The sequence below is a fragment of the Sciurus carolinensis genome, chromosome 12, assembly GCF_902686445.1.
Source record: "Sciurus carolinensis chromosome 12, mSciCar1.2, whole genome shotgun sequence".
Lineage (NCBI taxonomy): Eukaryota > Metazoa > Chordata > Mammalia > Rodentia > Sciuridae > Sciurus > Sciurus carolinensis.
This window is the reverse complement of record NC_062224.1, coordinates 80,307,946-80,327,401: the sequence shown is the minus strand read 5'-3', so window position 1 is coordinate 80,327,401 and position 19,456 is coordinate 80,307,946. Positions and strand designations below refer to the sequence as shown.

Sequence of the window (19,456 nt, the reverse complement as noted above, 5' to 3'; positions counted from 1 at the left end):
CCACTGTATTAATCATAGAAATCATGAAACCGCAGAGATTTGGAGGTCAAGTGGCTTGCCTGAGGTCACAGAGTCAGTCATAGCTTTTGCAGTCTTCACCTCTGCCAGCCTCGTGGTTGGGGGAATTAGGTCAGAGGTGGAGGTTTGATCCTCTTTGAAGAAGGGCCTGAAGGAACCGTCATTAGCTTCATGCCCAGCTTAACTTTGAACCTTCAGAATGTTTTTCCATCTAAGGAGGGGTCATGTGACTCTTGAATTTACATCTCTTATTCTGGATGCCCAGTGGGTTTATTTGACTGTACTTCAGAGAAAGGAGGTGTAAGGGTCAGGAGGGTCCCCTTTGAACCCAAAGGCTGTCCTGTTTTAAGGCTCATCTTTTCCATCTGGAGGAGCTGAGCCACCCTTCAAGTTGCTCATGGAGCAGGCCAGTACAGTCACAGCGTTTTTGGTATGTGCGTTATTTTTTTATTTTTATTTTTACTTTTTCGGTACCAGGGATTGAACCCACTGAGCCACATCTCCAGACCCTTTTATATTTTATTTTGAGACACTAAGTCACTTAGGGCCTTGCTAAGTTGCTGAAGCTGATTTTGAACTTGTGATCTCCTGCCTCAGCATCCTGAGCCCTGGGATTACAGGCGTGCACCACCATGCCCAGTATGTGCATTATTCTTAGGCAGGGATACTGCAGACATTGATGAATTCAGGAGAAAAACTGATGGGGAATCAATTCTAGTTTTTCACACTCCCTGTTATTGCTTGTGATAAATCCAAGTGTCATTCACTTCCCTGATCTGAAGCCAAAACCTTCTAAGGTCCACCATAATTTCTGGCCTCAAGGGGACTTCACACTCCATGGATGGGTGTGCCCTTTCTTCTTTGGTCGACCAGCAAAGATTGGGATCTTTCAAAAGCATGTTTTTTTTTTGTTTTACAAAAAACTAAAAGTGAAAAAAAATAATAAGAAAGCACCGAAGTGAATAGATTTACAGATCACATGCATTTAGCTTAGTTTTAGCATTTGATAAGCAGATTGACTTGGCTTTTCCTTTCTGTGATGGTTAGTTTTATGAGTCCATTTGGCTAGATTACAGTGCCCAGTTGTTTGGTCAAACACCAGTCTAGATGGTGTTGCAAAGGTATTTTTTTTTTATTTTTTTATTTTTTTTTTTAGATATGACTAACATTTAAATTGGCAGACTTTGAACAGAGCAGATTACTCTCCATCATGTGAATGGACCTCATCCAACAGTGGAAGGTCTTAAGAGAAAAGAGAGATATTTCCCAGAAAAGAAGAAATTCTGCTTCCAGACTGCCTTTAGACTAAAACTGCAGCATAAACTCTTGGTAGAATTTCCAGGCTGTCAGCCTGTCCTGAAGATTTCAGACTTGCTAGCACCCACAATTGCATGATCCAGTTCCATAAAGTCTCTTCCTCTCTCTCTCTTTGTGTCTTCACACACACACACACACACACACACACACACACACACGCACACTATTGGTCTATTGGTTCTCTTTCTCAGGAAAAGCCTGACTAATACACTTAAGACCAGTTGGGGATAGACATGGCTGAACTTCTCTGTTCACCCTGCCTGTTCTGCTGAACACTTGATTCCTTTTTCTACTATGCTTTTCTGGCTTCATGTTGGGAATTGACCTTCCTGGGGTCTGTATCTTCTACCTTCCCTGCCTTCTGTGTCTCTACCTTCTACCTGTCCCTCTTTGTCGTCTCTGTCTTCAGCCGGTAGGGCAGATGTGTCCTTGGCTGTAGGTCCAAGGGGTATCTTTCCCATTAGACCCCCTTTTTGGATCCTCATCCTGGCCAAGTGTTTTTCTTTCTTTTCTTGATACTGGGGATGGAACCCAGGGGTACTTTACCCCTGTCTACAACCCCAGCCATTTTTGAAATAGGGTCTTGCTAAATTGCCAAGGCTGGTCTCATACTGCCTCAGCCTCCCAAGTTGCTGGGCTTACAGGCAGGTCTACTGTGCCCAGTCCCTTGGTCAGACTTTAACCAGACCATCAGCAGATATTGCAGCCAACTGGGTCCTGTCTGTGGTCTAAGCACAGGGAATCTTGGCTTGATCTGCTTTTCTCTGCTAAATTCCATTTACCTGTGGCATATTTACTGGCTAGTCCTGCCTTTGGGAAAAAGCTTGATTCATCTCCTGTGTTCACAGGTCAGCATCTGTGCCTAATGTCCAAAGGGCTTAACTCTGACACCAGCTTTCATTTCTGAGACTCTGTGTATTAATTAAATTTCTCTTCACAGCCTTATGGAGACCCTCATCTCTTCCTACCTGCAGGTCCTGCTGGACGGCCTATGAAAGAAGGAAGCATGGTTAATATTCTCTCTCTTCACTTACCTTTTGTAATATTCATTGAGTCTGCTACATTCATTATCTTATTTAACTCTTACAAAAATTGGATTTGATACATATCCGATGTGTTTGATTATGACCTCATTATATAGATTTGAAAATTGATGCACTAAGAGTTTATGTAACTTGCTCCAGACCACACAGTTTGAGAGTGAAATTTGACCTGGGGCACTCTGAACCCACAACCTGGGCTCTCAGCCAGGGACACCTGAAACCTAGCAATGAGAAAGACATCGGGGTGGGAATAAAGACGAGGCAGGGATGTAAAGCAAACCCAGGGTTAAGGTGAACATAATGACATGCAGCACAAAGTCCTGTCCGTGTGCCATGGATGGGGCACACATTGGCGCTCAGTTTCTAGCAGCCAAGGCAAACAGGAAGGCGCTGCCTCTGTCTTTTGGCTTACGGTCAGAGCAGAGATGTTGCCAGCTCCTGGTGTCATTGTGATCGAGCATGGTTTGCCAGCATCCCACCCCCCAAATTCTCTTGAGTGACTTTTCATGCAGGTTATACCCTCGAGTTACAGAGCTCTGCTCTCTGAGAATCCTATTGCAGCAATTTGGCAAAATTATTCTGCACTTATAGTAAGAATGATATCTAATTCCCTCTAAGAAGGATGAGTCTTTGATGGAATAAGAATTTGGTGTTGACATGAAATCATGAACTCCCAGAAAGTTGAATTCTGAGTCCCATAGGACTCGGCTTTTGTTCCTTTTATATGCCTAACTGTGCCTAGTCTAGTGTCATGCTCACAATGACGGATGAATAGATATTGATTGTGTTGAACAAATATGAATATTAATAAATGCTGAAGCATCCTATAGCACCCACTTGCCTAATGAGGAAGGATTCACTTCTGGGGAGGACAACTCAGTACTAACTTGTTCTAGAACAAAGAAAAGGCAGCTCAGTGGTAGAGCATTTGCCTGGCACATGTAAGGCCCTGGGTTCAATCTCCAGAAATATATATAAAAAAATAAATAAATAAACAAAATAAAATAAAAAAGTAAAAAACAAACAAAGGAAAAGCTGTATTGATTGTATAATGGAAATAGCATGAGGGCTGGGGTTGTGGCTCAGTGACAGAGCACTTGCCTAGCATGCGTGAGGCACTGGGTTTGATTCTTAGCACCACATAAAAATAAAATAAAGATATTGTGTCCACCTACAGTGAAAACTATTAGAAAAAAAAAAAAAAAGCATTAGATCTGAACTTTGGAATCTGACCTCAGTGGTGCTATTTAGTAACTGTGTGATTTTTAGCAAAGTCCTTAACCTCCAAGGAATGCTCTTGTCTTAGGTGAGAAGCCTGTAAGGGAGTATGTTCAGTGCCTAGCATTTGGTAGATGGTTTACAAGTTCTGTTCATTTAATCATTTGTTCACTTCTGAGCATGCTCACTGGACTTCTTTGGTGGGCCAGACACTGCACTCTGTCCCAGGAATACAGCAGTGACAGTTCAGCACCTGGTGGATTTCTTTCCTGAGGATGGTAGTTCCTGCAGTAGGTATTTAATAATATGGTATCCCAAGTTCAAGGTGCCGAGAGGAGTGGAAAGAAGATTTGTTGGGGGAAACTCGGTGATGTCAAGACCCCATGAAGAGGAAAGGCCTGTGTCCAAGTTTCCCTGCGACCCAAAGGGCTCCTCTTGCAAACCCAGGGGCTGGTCAAGCAATGACAGAGGCTGGTCTCATCTGGCTGCCCTGATCCCTCACAGTATGAATATGGCCATGAATACACTGAGCCACTTTACTGCTTTTGCTGAGAAAAGATTGTGCCTTCTTCACAGTGGAATAGAGTGCCTCCAGTGCTCTAGGTCTGTGTTCCAGACAGGAGCAGAGGATGATTTAATGTTAATGAACCAAGGGTGAGCCACCGGATCCTCCTTACTACTGAAAACAATGCACTAATCCCAGGCAGGCCTCAGCACTGTGCTCTTCCCTCCTCCTGGGGGTATTTTGTTTGCATTTTTCTCACTTTCAGAACCAGCATCTGCATTCCTCCTCTCTCTGGGGAGAGAGAGAGAGTGCGAGCAAGCGCACATGTGCACACACGGTGCGTGGGGGAACATACAGACACCACGAGCTGGAAGATGCTACCTAGGGACTGAAAAGTCTTCATAGGAATGATTTCCTTGAACTGACAATCTTGTAGCTCTAGACCACACCATATTTATTAACATACACTTGTTGGAAAGCTTTTGTTTTTTGAGTCTCAGGTTCCATTCTTGGATGTGTGGGCCATTCATAGCAGACTTGGGGGCTCCTTGAGAGCAGGGTCTGTTTTCTCCTCAGACTGAGGCCCCGAAGGCGGGACTGCACCTCCCTCTTCAGGAGGGTCTACTCTTGATGCCCACTGTCTGCTGTGGACCCAGAAACTCTCCTGACCCCATGGTCATGAAGAGGGGACCAGCGGTTTCTGTGCACAATTAGTTGGGGATGTCGGGTGGATGGGTTCTTGAGCTGTTCTCCTCTATTTGTCTACTAGTCCAAGGGCAGGAGTGGCACCCACACACTTGGAATCTCGGAAAAATAGAGAAATAGAGGGACAAGGAAGGAGGGATACGTGGCATCCTCAGGTTGGAGGAACCCAAGGGTTGGAGGATCACATGATGCCATCCCCATCTCTAAGCCTCATTGCATTTCTGTGAAAACGCTCCTCCCTCTGGACTTCCTCCCCCCGGCCGGGGTCACCCTTTTCCTCCTCCACTGAGTCAGATCTAAAGCACACCGTCTAGTATTTTTCCTCTAATTCACCTTTAATCCTTCAACTGAAAATAAATGAAAGAAACAACAGCATCTGGCTGAAGCATTTCCAGGATCCTTATGATTCCACCCCTTGGAAAGGTGGGCGAGGGCAAGGCTGGTGCCTTCCTCATTTATTATTTCAGTCCATGTACTTACCACAGTGCCAGACCGTGCTTAGCAGAAGTCTGGCACAAATGAATGAGTGCACTTTTCGGGAAGGGCTGGGGTGGATGTCCTCATTCTTCTGCGACCTCATTTCACTCCGGGAAGGGGCCTCAACCCTTGGGAGTCTGCAGCAGCAGCCTCTACTGGAGGAAAGCTGTATTCTGGGGTCCTGGGGCTAGAGGGCAGTGCTCACCCACGGGTACCCTTTGTGTGTGTGTGTGTGTGTGTGTGTGTGTGTGTGTGTGTGTGTGGTGAGGACTGGACACTAATAAGCTCTAGCTCCAGGGGGAATTCAAAAACTCCCTCAAAACAACTTAGCTCATCTTTCTGTGAGTACTTGCTTCGATTTAAGGCCCATGAAGTTATTCTGCCCATATGTTGCCAAACAACCAGGTTTATTTAAAGATTTATTTTTTTTAATCCAGTAAACTTTATTTATATATAACAACAGTACAAATTGTGTCCTTGGCTTGCAAAATAGGAGTGTTTCATATTTACAATAGGTACACGATAATATATTAGAATAACAAAAAAATTCCATTTTATTGGAACATTTTAAATACTTAATTTTCTTATTATTCCACAACACCTGTAAAAACAACAAAACCAGACAACCATCATTGTATTTTCTTAAAAATAGATATAGTACAGATTCCAGTGTGTCAAGGGGAGTGGGTCTGAGTAGGAGGAGCAGGGGAAAGGCAGGTGGGTTCTGGTCCCTAGTCCTGTGGTATAAAGAGCTTGTCACTTCTTTTCCTGTCTGCTCAGGAACATCTGTTCGGTTTAGTGGGGACACTGCCCCATTATGCTCTCCACCTTTGATGTCAATGTGGAGGACAAACGAAGTCAGAGTGAGGACCTTGACTGAGCTCTGGAAGAAGCGTCCCACCTTCCTTGGGCCGGGACAGTGGGCAGCAGGCTGCATGGCAGCTCAGAGGACATGGTTCCATCAGGAGGGAGAGCTTCGCTGTGAGGAGCAGTAAGATGTGGTGGCCACAGAAAGCCGAGGGATCTCCAGTTTGCTTACTGGGCTAAGGCCCTGTCTTACAAGCAGAGGTCTTGATGGCCTCTCAGGACATGCCCTAGGACTAGTTTGAAAGTACCAAGAGTGAAACTTCATCCTTCATTCATGGGCATCCTTCACTGAGCCCCAGATGCTAAAACTTCACTCTGGGGAAACCAGGAAAAAAGGATGGAGATGGGGAAAAGAGATTGGAGTGATGAAAAGAATGGCACCGTTCTCTCCAAGAACATTCCTGAGATGGGGCGTCGGAAGGCCCTCAACTTCACCTCCCAAGTCCTCTGCACCCCACATCTTCTCCCACAGTCCATGAGACTACTTTGCATTTTCTCACCTACAGAGTCCCCTGCATCTCAATTCTTCCCTTTGTCCAGGTCCCAGGAGTCTCACCGTGACACAGTGTGGCTGGGAGAAAAGGGGCCTCAGTAGCTGCCAGCTCAGTGCTTCCTGGCAGCAGGCAAAAGGGACAGGTGTGATGACTAGGATGCTCTTGAAGATGGATCAGCCAGGGGCTGTCCAACATCCCCTGCTTATTCGGTCCAGGTCATCTAGACTCTTTGCACACCCCTCCCCACATTGCTTCTGCTCTGTGATCAGAAGGGCCAGGGGCCTTGATTGCTATTTCTTGTCCTCATTTGGTGGAATTGAGGGGTCAGAAGCTCAAGCAGCAGGGGAAGTGCCACCAGAAGAGCCAGTGGCAGTAGAAAAGAGAGCAGCTCTCATTGCTGGGGGAATGTCCCCAGGATAAGATAAGGCAGCTGGGTGGGTTGCTTTCTTCCTTCACTGCATCCCCTTTTGTATGCCAATGGTGCCCTCTGCCAGTGGGGGAGACCTGTGCCTGCTCTTTGGTGGTGGAACAGGCAGCCAGAGGAATATACATTTGTAGAAGGACCTTCTTGGTCTTGCTTTGCTTTCCATCATCTAGAGCAGTGCTTGGCAGATAGTTGCTGCTCAAGATTCCCCAAATGAATGGATGCAGGAAATAGTTTCCTCCCTCCAGTGAGGTTCACAGCTCATCCATGCTTTTAAGGACTGGACTCTGTAAGGAGAGGCAGATCAGAAATGGTTTTGAGAGAGGCGCTATGCGAAGAGGTAGGAGAGCTGACACAGAAGCACCTGACCCATGAGGAGGGCGGGAGATGGCAACAGGGTTCAGCTGGAGGGATCTGGTCCCCATGTTGTCCATTGGCATCCTCTGTCTAGCCAAACCCTTCTGGAGTCCTGTTCCTTTCCTAGAGAACTGTCTTGGGCAGATCAATGAAACAAAGCAGAGCTGGATAGACTAAAGAGAGAGACTTCCTGTCTTCACCCAAGATGGATGGCTTCTTACAGGGAGGAGCTGTGGCTTTAATACTTCTTTACGCAAGACTAAAATATCCTCAAATTGGATAAGAGCCAGAAGAGAGGTCACCCAACTCCCTCTCCTCCCCATTTCACAGGTTCTTGGTGGCCCCAAGCAAAGAGTTGGTGGAGGAGGTGTTAGGTGGGAAGCTAGAACCGGGCCAAGGTTCCACAACCATTTGCCTTCATGGTTGGTTTGTGTCCAGCTGAGTTTTCCTTTTTCTTAATTCTCTCCGTAAGGATACTCCTCTGCCATTTTCTTTACAAGTTCAAGTTCCCCAACCCTCTCATGGAATCCTGAGAAATGTGGCCAGGCCACTCACAGCTGACTCTGGCTCCTTTCCTCGCCCCTCTCCAGCCAGCCGCCCCCCTCATTCTGCACAGTCTCCACACACCTTCAAGAAAGCATCCCAGGTGCAGTGAGTGGTCACCCAGAGTGGCTGCTGGGAGACATCAGGTAGATGCACAGAGGTGAGGTTTGAGTAAGATGCTGTTCAAAGAGAAATCTGACTTTCTTTTACTTCTTGGGGGTAACAAAGACTGATTGCCAGCTTGTATAGCAGTGCGATCAGAAAACCATTCAAACATAGCTCAGAAGTGAAACGAGGGTGGGATGGAATTTTTCATGGACTGCACAAAGTCTCCCGCTCACATTCTTCTTGCCCATATCTCCTCTCCTTCCATTTCCATAAATTATGGGCTCTGAGCTGATAAGCTTTGGGTGCTGTGAAGAGCAGACACTTTGGCTTAGTGTGGAAGGCCAGTCATTAGTATTTCTTTCAGGCTATTAATAGGGCCCCAAGAAACTTTAACAGAAGTAGATTATCAGAAGAAAGTGGCCTTGGCATGGCTGGTTGTGAATTATAATGAAAACAGCAAGTTTCCTGAGTGTTTTGCTGAATGCTTTTCTCTTCCCATTTGTCAGCTGCATTCAGGCAAGAAACTGGAGCTGAAGAGACCAGGCGACGTCCGCTGTGTGGTTAGACAGTGATCCAAAGCCACACGCCAAGGATGGAAGCCAGCTCTCTGAGCTCTCTCCCCCCAGCCCTTTCCTGGGAATCACATGTGGTCAGCAGAGCCTTTGGAAACCAGTATTGCCTGGAGGTATAGCAGGGCAGAGAAAGGCTGGGGCCCAGAGTTCATGACAGAGGAAATCATGCCAGTCCAATCTCTCTCTCTCTCTCTCTCTCTCTCTCTCTCTCTCTCTCTCTCTCAGGGCAGCTGATCCAGTCTCCCAACATTGCAGTCTGGGATTCCTGACCCCTTGAAGAGCAAAGATGGGAAGGGGAGAGCGTTGTCTCCTGCCTCTTCCTTTCCACCCTTGGTCTTTCTCGTGCAATGTGGCCTGCAGAGGATCCATGCCAAGGTGGGAGGCCTGGGCTTCCTGGTGGATACCCTAGTCACCAATGTCCTGTTGCCACAGAGCTATCTTCCTCTGGGTGACTCCCACTGGCTTCTTTGGGGGACTCTGGACCCAAGCATGAAGCTTCGGTCTCCGTTTGAAAACTGTACTCAGGAGATCTGGCTGTGGCTGGTTTTAGGTGTCCACAGGAGAGAGAACAGGAAAGGAGCCCATGGAGAAACCATCCGCTTGTCCTTCCAACCCACATGTCCATGAGAGGCAGAAGACAGCAATGTGGGGATGCTGCAGTCATTCCTGTTGAAGCAGGTGTCGTAAGCCCAGGTGGCCAGGAGCTTCCAAATGTGTCCTCATACAATCGAAGGGTTGTCTCCCCTCTCCAGGCACGAGAGAATGAAAGAAAGAAAGTGTAACAATAAATACCGAAGCTTCTTAAACCTATGCTCTTCAAGTATTGCTTGCTGTAAACAGTGTTTGATTTTTGCTTTCTGTTTAATTGCCAGAAACCACCAGATGATTAGCATGGAATCCAGTGCCATGCATCTGTGTCCTGGATTCAACTCCCACAGGACACCTCCTTGAGGCCCGGGCTGCACACCCTCCAAGCGGTTCCCCAAGGTGCCTGGGTTGTGACAGGGACTGATGTGGGGCAGAGCTGCTCAGCATCCTCAGGGAGGCCAGGTGTCTGGTCTGGGAGAAGCTGACCTTTCCCCACTTCCCATGTTAATTTTAGGAAAAGCAAAAGGAAAAGAACCAAAGACCAGATCCTCAGTTGTTGAGGATCAGGATTCAATAAACCAAAAACAGTAGCAAAAAGCATTGGTATGACACAGATACAGCCCTCCTCTCAAGAGATGAGAACACACAGGTGTGTGGTAGGTAAAGCTCAGCTTCCTGCCAGCCAGGCCGAGCCACTGGATGGCTTTGCAGTTCTGTGCAAAGTTCTGCGGTCCCCACGCTCTCCTGGACGTTGGGAGGGCTCCAGGTTCTACTGGCCTCTCTGCGAAGAGTTTGGTTGGAACTTGTGCTCATTTGTTCTCCTCCTCCTCCTTGTTTTGTTTTTTTGTCACAGGAAAGGAGACCGTTTCCCCCCTCCGTTTCTCTCAGCCTCTCTTTGTAGATTTTCCTGACATTCAGAAAGAGGAGTTACATGAAGGAGGAGAGATGAGGGGACAGACGGGGGCAGAAATCAGAATTAAACAAAAGTTGGACGGGATGAACAGGGCAGCTTTTTGTTTTGTTTTATTTCTGTATTTTTTTTTCCTTTTTCTTAAAAAAAATTAAATAAAGTTCTCATTATTTCCCCAATATACATCAAAGGAGTTTTCATGCAAAGCAGCAGTCACGGAGGCAGGGCCATCCCGGCTCTAGCCTCTCGCTGGAAGAGCCACCTTCTCCTCGCCGGCCCTCGTCTCTTGTTCTGGCTGTGGATGAATGGTGGCCGCGGCCTTTTCTGGCAGGAACTGGCTGTGAGGAAACCTGCTGGCGTCCGGAGAGGGGCCCTCCCCTCTTTCCGGGGTGGGGTCTCAGGGGCCGCAAGCTCTGGGGCCTGATCCCCTTTACTGTCCTTCCTTCCGAGAGACTCCAGTGTGACAGCTCGTGTGGGTCCATCTTCCCAGGAATTTGGTCCCCTCCTCTCAGCTCTCAATGGACATGGCACTAATGAGCTGCTCCACCTTGTATGCCAGCCGCTGCCGCCGGGCCTGCTCATCTTGCTCTAGTGCCCCAATGAGCTGAGGGACAGAACAAAGGGGAGTGACTTCAAGACTCAGCATAAAGCACATCACTTCGGGGAGTTCTCCACCCTTTGCCCATCCATCTAGCTTTCCATTCTGCCTTGATGAACATAACCTTAAATAACTGAGACGATTAATGGAATGAAGACATGGACAGTCATGCTTTGCTTAATGACAAGTATACTCTATGAGAAGTGGAGTGGGTGGTTGCATTTTGTCACCATGCAAACATCCTAGAGTGTATTCATACAGACACGGGAGAAAATGATGCCATCGAAAGACAGGTGCTGTCTGATGTCGCTGCTGGTGTGACATGGTACAGTGTTACACTGTAAACTTTTTAAGTACAAGAAATGTACTCTAAAATTATGATAGTAAGTGTAGTGAACACATAGACTGGTAACACAATTGTTTGCTATTAAGTATTACATGATGTACCTAATTGCATGCACTATATTTTTATACGACTGGCAGCTCAGTAAAGTTGTGTATGCCAACATCCCTGCAAACGCCTGGGCAATGCTCCATGGCATTAGGAGGGCTTTGAGGCCAGAGGAATTTTTCAGCTTCCATTATAATCTCTTGGGACCACCATCATATATGTGGTTGGTTGATGACCAAAATGTCATCATACAATACATGAATGTATATATGCATATATTTGCATACATGCACATGCAAAAATATATGTATGTATATACCTAAAGTCCCTTTAAACAATATGTAGCATCCAGGGCATATAGGAAGCCTGGTGTAAATGTTAATTATTATTATTATTACCACTACTGCTGCTTCTTTCAATGCCAGTGCGTGACTTCTCAATCTCCCCAAGCCATCCTATTTAACCTCTATTTATGTTAAGGGCCACCCGTCTATCTGAAATGTGACTGGCAGGATCCGCCCAAGTGCAAAATAGTTTGATTCATTGTTTAAGAAAGAATGAAATTCACCATCCAACGCTTTGAATTGAAAAACAATTCAATTATTAAAAGTGCTATTTATTGTGCTAACAATGACTGAAAGGCGGTGATGCATAAGCAAGCGTTCAGTGAATCAGCAGAGGTTAGACTGCCTTATAAAGGAATGACAAGGATTTAGAGCTCATGGGCTTTTTGACTCCATGATTGTGTTTTGTAAATTACCCTCTATTGTTATTGAAGGAATGAGTCAAGCTTCCTGCTTCACGGCCTTGCTTCCTGCTCCCTGTCTTACCTCCTCACTGTACTTGCTGACGTAGGAGTAGATCTCGTTGAGGGCACTCAGCATGTTGAACTCCACGGCGTGCAGGCGTGACTGCTCTGCGAGGTAGGCGTTCATGTCCTGGTCGCTGATGGCGGGGAGCTTGGCAATGTCTGCATAGTATCTGCCGTAGAGAGGACAAGGGCCTTGATGGGGACTCAGCAAACATTTGCACACACCAACCCTGGCCCCGGGTCCCCTGGCATCATTAGGAGTCCCCAATTGTTCCTGTCCTCCCATGTCTCTTCTGAGGTGTCTTCTGCTGCCTCTTGCCTCATGTTGAGGCTGAAGCCTAAGGCCAGAGTCTTCAGGAGACGCCACCCAGCTTAGAGCTCCTAGTGGCACTGCCCAGCAGAAAAGCCAAGACTCTGGCCATACTTCTTATGTTCAAATTCCATCTCTGCTTTCTGCTAGCTGGTCATCTTGGGCAACTTCTCTGTGCCACAGATAATAACAATGGGGATGATAATAGCTACTTCACAAGTCCATTGAACATTTTAATGAGATGAAACATACAAAATTCTTATTGCAGTGTTGGGTGCTTAGCAAGTACTCCATAAGTGGTAATTAGAATGATAGCAATCAGACTTTCAAGGGATCCTTCCTCCCCACAGTAGGATGTTTGGACAAGGAAGAAGGAAGGGAGCAGGAAGGGAGTGTAAATAGAGAGAGCTCACTGATGCTACAGGGCAGGCAAAGCAGCAGGGAGATGACACCGGCCTGTCCTGAGCAGCTACTGACCTCTCTACCCAGCTCTTGTAGCTGGGGATGTCCTTGGCATAGAGCAGCTTGTTGGAGGGGGAGTCCTTGCCCAGCCGGTGCTCCGACGTGGAGCAGGAGTCCATGAAGGTCTGGGCCACCACAGACAGGCAGGCGTCCGTGATGCTGCCCTTGTGGATGTCAAACACAAACTGGGGGTTCTTGATGACGTTCACCCAGAAGCGCAGAGGGAGGCTGCAGAAAAAGGCAGAGCAGACCTGAGGATGCACTTTGGCCATGACCCTTATGCCATCCACTAATGTTCCCCTCACCCCCAAGGGTCAAACTGCCTATCTAAAAGGCAAGTGGATGAAGTCAGAAAAAAAGGGGCTAACTGGACTGCTCATTCAGCCCAAGCTACTGCTGACCCTGGGAAAAAAGGAGAGGGGCCTGGTACCTTAACAGGGCACTGACCCTGTTCCCTGACAACTGAGGGGTGGGCGTGGCTGCACCCGGTTCCCTCCTGGCAGGCTTTTCTGAAGGCCTCCGTGCCCCAAGGGAAGCCTGAGTACAGAGGATAGCATGATTTTCTCAGGACTTCAAACAAAGCCACCAGGCTCCTAGAGTCCCCTCACAGTGCTGGTGGCCATTGTGCGCAAGGATGCAGCCGGCAGCCCCAGGCACTGCCTGAGAGCGGGCACAAAGGGTACCACCTGCCCTCCCCGCCCAGGCCGGCTGCTGGAGCTGCTTCCCAGGGCTGGTCTGCCTGGCTGGGCCGAGGAATGGGCTCCCCTGGGGGACATTCTTTCACGACTCTCCCCAGGGCTTTCTTGTGTCTGGGCAGGGGCAGAGGGAGGAGAGGAGGCCATTGTTGGCACCCTGGGAATGGCTTACTGTAGCACAGAGCTTTTCCCACCCCAAGAGGAACCCATCAGTAGTTAGGAGACTTCCTTCTGCGATTCAGGAATTTATAAGCAGAGGGGAATGAGCTTTCTCTGCTCCTGGGGCCATAAGGCGGATAAGCCCATTTACCCTCCTTCAAAACCAGAACAGCTGCTGTTTTGCCTCTTTCTCAACTCTGCCTTCTTTTCCAGCTGCCTTCCGGCCTTAACTCTTTTGATGCCTGTGTGGAGTGAGCCCTGTCCTCAGGCTTGTCCTGAGTGACATCCCCAGCTTCCCCTCTTCTCCCCTTCTTCATCTTCTCTTGACTCTCACGGACCCAGATGTTCCCCAAAGTCTCTACAGTGCCAGGTCTTGGGAAAGGTCAGCGTTCCCCACCCCAAGCCCTCCCATTATGATTTGTGCTCATCCTCCAATGTGCAGCAGGATGGTGCCTTTCCCGTGACCCAGGAGGAATGGCCTCAGCTGAGTCTGTGCAGCTCTTCCGCCCTCTCCTTTCTCTTGGTCACTTTGGGGACTGCTAATCATCTCTCCTTGGACATTTGCTATGTGAGGTGTGAACCAGGGGACTCTCCCCACCACAATACCAGGAGAGTGCATGTCTAGTACTTGGTCTGATCAGTCCACAGAAGGTGCAGAGATGAGAATAACCCAGAACCTTCTCTTGATTTCCCCAGATCACCCATTCCCAGAACTCAGTTGGGGATCCTCCAAAGCAAAGGAGGCAGCTGTGGTCCTGCCGTGGGAATACAGGTGGAAGGCCCATCCTGGCATAGTGCATGGTGGGCTCCTCGCCCCATGGCCATTTGGGCCTCTCCACTGTACTCCCTGCAATCAAAGCTACAGACTCAGGAGGGCTCAGCGCCCTGGACTAGGAAGGAATATATGGGTTTGGGGTTGGCTCTTTCCAAACTGTTTTGTTGGTTGCTAGGACTTTTGATTCCCAAATAACAGTCTGAGCCCATCTGTGTCGGCTCTGTTCTCTGAGGAGATCGTTGACTCCAGACAGCTGCGTGGGCCGCCTGCCCAAGCCAAATGCCTGTATCTCCCCTCTCTGTGCTCTTGCCGAAGGAAGCCTTTTGAGTCCTGCTCGTGGCCAGGCCCTGTCTGACCTCAAAGGCAGTCCTTAGCTTGTTTTGTGGTTCAGGCTCAAAACCTGGGAGGGAAAGTTCTCATGCCAGGGGCCTGAGGGAGCTGCTTCTCCCACTGCTGGTCTGGGGTGGAGATGACTTAAGAGAAGAGAGTCCTCTCTGCAGGACATTCTGCCCATTGCTTCCTGACGATATGGTGCCAGGGTAATAACTTGTCCTTAAGAGATGGGTTTTCCAGTGAAATCATTAGTTCATGGACTCCAGTCTATAGCAGGTATGTGCTCTCTCCCAGCACTGACCAAACTTCACCCCTGGGGCCCATCTCAGGAAGTGCCCTCTCAGAACGCCTGACTCTGAAGCTCTGCTGCGGGTTTCAAGTGTGGCTCTTTGCCCAGGTTCCCCCAGCTCTCTCTTCCTGAGAAGAGAGGTCTCAGAGTCAGAGGAGAGGGCTCTCCCTGGGGAAGGATCTCAGGCCGAAAGGGAAGAACTCCAGTGTATGTGCAGAGTTCAAGCCAGGCAGGCCCTGCTTGGAGCGGGCAGCCTGGGTACCATGCTGGCTCTGCGGAGCATGTGTGTTACATGTTCTAGGGGCCTCCCGTCACCCAGCCCCCATTGAGAACAGGCTGCCCGCCCCTCTCCAGGGACCCTGCTGGTCTCCACCTCCCACAGTTCTCTGCTTCTCCAGGCTGTACCTCCCACTGAGCTCCCCTAGGGGTTACCAGTTGCTTTTCCAGGTGTGCCGCACATCTGTGTCGTGGATGCTGTGTCTGTCTGCCTGCTCATCCAGGAAATCAAACATGTATTTGATAGCCAGGGGGAGAGCGCTGCCCCGGTGCACAGTGCTGAACAAGGTCTCAAACAAGTCGTCCACGAACTTCTGGAGGGTGCCCTGGGGGAGGAGTGGAGGGACAGTGTGAGATGAGGGGGGTGGGGGTACAGGAAGCAGACAGGCATACCAGATGGTGCCTGGACCCATTCTGCCTTGAAATTTTGTCTGCAATGTGAGGCTGTGTGGACAATGTGGCAAAGGTGCAGAAGGGTGCTAGCTGGGGTGACCAGGAGGTGGGAGGAATTGAATGGGCTGGGGATCCCTGGGAAGAATCTCTCCTCCAGTCTGTAGTAACATGCCACACTGACGCTGCATCTATGCCCAGTGGGTGTGGGTTCAGTGCTTTTGAGGAAGACAGGAAGTGTTATGAGTTCAGGTGTCCCAGGGTGAATGGGAGGGCACAGACCAGTCCGGTCTGTAGAGGGCATCTGAGGAACAAGTCAGAGAACTGGGTACCTCCTGGCAGGACCACAGAGGGTCTGATAGGAAATATGAAGAGCCTTAAAATATCAGTGATCTGGGACAAACGAGGTCTGAAGCATGAGCTGGGGGTGAAAGGTTTAGATTTCAGAACACCCAGGCACAGTCAAGGTTGAAAGGCCTTGAAGGGTCTCTGGGGCAGGGACAAGATTGGGCCTGGGTCTCACACGTCTGAGGATCAGTGAAACCTCTAACATTTCCTGGTGCCTCTTTGTTGGTCTCTTAATGGTATGCTGGGCATGTTATGCATAGCAAAAATGGAGATACAAGGTCTGATAAAGTAGTTCTGGGACATTCTGGAAGCAAGTCTGGGAGCTTTAAGTTTGCATGCATGAGGATCTCAGAAGCATTGTTGCAGGGGGAGAGAATTTAAATCTAACTTGTCCTGGAAAATGCAGGTCATGTGATCACCATCCTTAAAGGCTTATTTTGTTCTCTGCTAGGAAGGCTAAACACAATAACTTCCATCAATATGTAGGGACAGATGGAATGGAGTGGTGGGGGCTTTCCCTTGGATTGCCAGACGGGGTCTTCATGTTTTCTCTCCCATTGTGATCAAAAAGGGAGTGGAAAGGCAGTGATGGCAGAGGGTGGCACATCTGATCAGCTAAAACAGACAAGAAACTCTTAAGTATCTTCCCAAGGGAGAGAGTAGCTCCTCTGAAGGGCAACAGAGTCTTACGAGTGAGCAGAAGGCAATGGTACCATTCATTGCTGTTTTTGCCAAAGGGCAGAGAACAGCTGTGGCTTCATTCTCTGGGAGCTGTGCCTAGGGTCTTAGACCATGGCTCATCTGAATGGGTCCCCTTAAAGGACACATGCGACGATATCCTTCCTGTATGTGGAGCCACAGGACAGACCTCTCTGAGGAGCCTTCCCTGGCTTGAGTAGAACAAGAGTTACCTTGGTGGCCAGTAGCCGAGTCAGGTAGATCTCAGACACCATCTTGCTGCCCCGGTCACCCTCCTTCTGGTCACCATGGTCATGGTTCTTCACCAGATGCCACACCTTGACCCCACTCTCCAGGTCTGGAGTGATCATTGGGGCTCTGGACCGCAGGCTGTCGGGACTGCCCGTGTACCTGAAGGAGGAGTCTGAGGAGGAGGGGTGGTGGAAGACTGGGAGTGACTGTGTGCTTGTAGCATCCTTCCCAAATCCTGCCCATCTGCTGCACCAACTCAGAATAAACTTGTTTCATTTGGAAGGGGGCCCTTGGGACCTCATGTTTGGTGGAGTCTTTTAGGGTACTTAGCTGTCATGAGGACAGAGGACCCTGAATTCTTTTCTAGAAAGAGGTTTAGAAATTCCATGAACCAAAGAGACCCTTGGGGATTTGAGAACCCCCTTCCTCTCCTCTGATGCTTCCAGCTATGAATAATCAACAGGTAAAATGTCAACAGGAAATTTTGGTAGGTGCTCGAGTAAAAATATGAATACTAAAAAGCTATCAGCTCTAATGATCCTTTTGGGAATTAACAAGTCCCTTTATTCTTGGGGCCTAGGATGTGACATTTCCTGAGCCCATTTTGGAGCTGTTGGATTCAGTCCTGTGGTGTCCTTCAGAGAACACTGAGGGACCCAACATTCGTCAGGGTGGGAAAACAATGAGGGTCAATTGATCGTCCAAGTCAGAATACTTTACAGAATAAAACAGGATGCTATTAATAATCAGCCTGGACAACAGGCATAAACTGGGACTGGTTCACATAAACGGGGATGTCTGAACCTCCCACCAGATGTCTCCCTATTCTGGGCCACTCCGAGTTCCTCACTAGGCCTAGGATATCAAAGGATGGACAAATGGTGCCACCTGCTCCCACTGCTCTGCGGAGACATGGCACAGAGAATTACTGAACTCGGGAGAAGGGAAACAAGTGAATGAGTGCCTTTGAAGGAGGCCAGGCAGCAGCAGGGCTTCCTGCTGTGAGACGGGATGGTTGCGGTCACTGGAGGGCCGCAGAAGCCTCCATTCCCAGCTGCCCACGCTGCCTTCCTGGTCCTCACCGTATCTGCTGATGGACGTCCGGGAGATGCTGGCAGAGGCAGGGATGTTGTAGGAGGAGGTCTGTTTGGGAACCAGAGCTACCACCGACCGGTCTGATACCTGAGAAGGGTACAAAAGATACAGTATGAATATAGGTGTTTTGGGTAGGTGAATAGCCAAGTTATTCCAGAGGGTTATGGGATAAGAGTGGGTAGAGAGGAAGAAGTTCAGGAATATTATAAATAACTATTACTAATATTTTTTTATTGGACCAGAACGGCCTGGCTCAATATGGTAACTTCTTGTCACATGTGACTATCAAGTACCTGAAATGTAGTTAGTTCCACTTGAGACATATTCTAAGTGCCTAAGTTAAAATATGCTAAAAATGTACAAGAAACACTGGGTTTCAATGATTTAGTATGAATAAAAGAATATAAACTATCTCAGTAATTTTTATGCTTATCACACATTGAAACAACAATTATTTTATACTGGGTTGAACAAATACATTTTAAATTAATTTCACCTTTTTAGTTTTGCTTCTTCAATGTAGCTAATAAAACTTTAAAATTAAGCATGTGATTTGCATGGGTGACTTGTTCTATATTTCTGCTGGACAGATATGACCTCCCATCAACCATGTGAGTACCAGACAATTATTCCCATTTTACAGATGAAGAGATGGAAGCCCGGGAGTGCTGCAAAACATCCTCAAGGTCACGTCAGTAATACACGGTTCAGCCAGTATTTGTAGCCAGATCTGTCAGGCTCCAGAGCACATCTTCTCCTCTTTATATATCCTAATTTGGGATTTTATTTCTAGTCACACTGGTCTGAAGCCTGTTTTCCCTTTTGGCTCTGATTTCTTTCTGGCCTGGGTCCCATTATGCCTGGGCCACCTTGAACAGTTTTAGCAAAAAGGTAGCTGCCCTTGGGGAGTCAGAGAGAAAGATGGTGTCTTGCCCCATCCTCTGTGAGGATGCCAGGCTCTGCACCCAGCCCGTAGGGAGAGGGCTGATAAATGAGGCGCCATATTGAAGACATTTGGGGCCATTTTGATTTAAGATTACCCTATATCCAATAAAACGGAGAATCCCCAGAATTGTGGCGATCCAATTAAACCCCTAACGCAGAGGGAATAAAACAGCTATAATAATGTTATGGGCCATAAAACATTCCTATTAAACCATTTTTTATTTTAACAATTTTTATGAACTTTATAAGTTTGATTTATAGCTGCACCAGCCATAAAACCATCTTTCTGGGTCTTAAATTGTCAGTCCCTCTCTCCCACCAAAAAAGAATTAAATGTTGGGAAGTCAAACTATAAATGAACATTAGTGCTAACGAGATTCCCTGATAGCGGGTTTTAGTGATGGTGTTTAATTTTACCCTCCCTATAAATCTGCAGGAGCCCCAGCAGTTTTTAACATCTCTTTGTTAATTAAGATTATGCAGATTTTCTTCTGTAGGGGCTC

General features: G+C 47.9%; 1 protein-coding gene across 1 annotated transcript in view; it reads right to left on the bottom strand.

Moving 5' to 3' along the window:
- Positions 1 to 5,811: 5,811 nt before the first annotated feature.
- The window catches only part of Plxna2 (plexin A2), a 210,775-nt gene continuing 197,130 nt past the window's right edge, over positions 5,812 to 19,456 (bottom strand). Inside the window, 6 exon segments of the mRNA XM_047520205.1 lie at positions 5,812 to 10,750; positions 11,966 to 12,116; positions 12,734 to 12,946; positions 15,402 to 15,571; positions 16,895 to 17,085; positions 17,996 to 18,095. Coding sequence (XP_047376161.1) covers positions 10,655 to 10,750; positions 11,966 to 12,116; positions 12,734 to 12,946; positions 15,402 to 15,571; positions 16,895 to 17,085; positions 17,996 to 18,095 — 921 coding nt within the window. The 3' untranslated portion in view covers positions 5,812 to 10,654.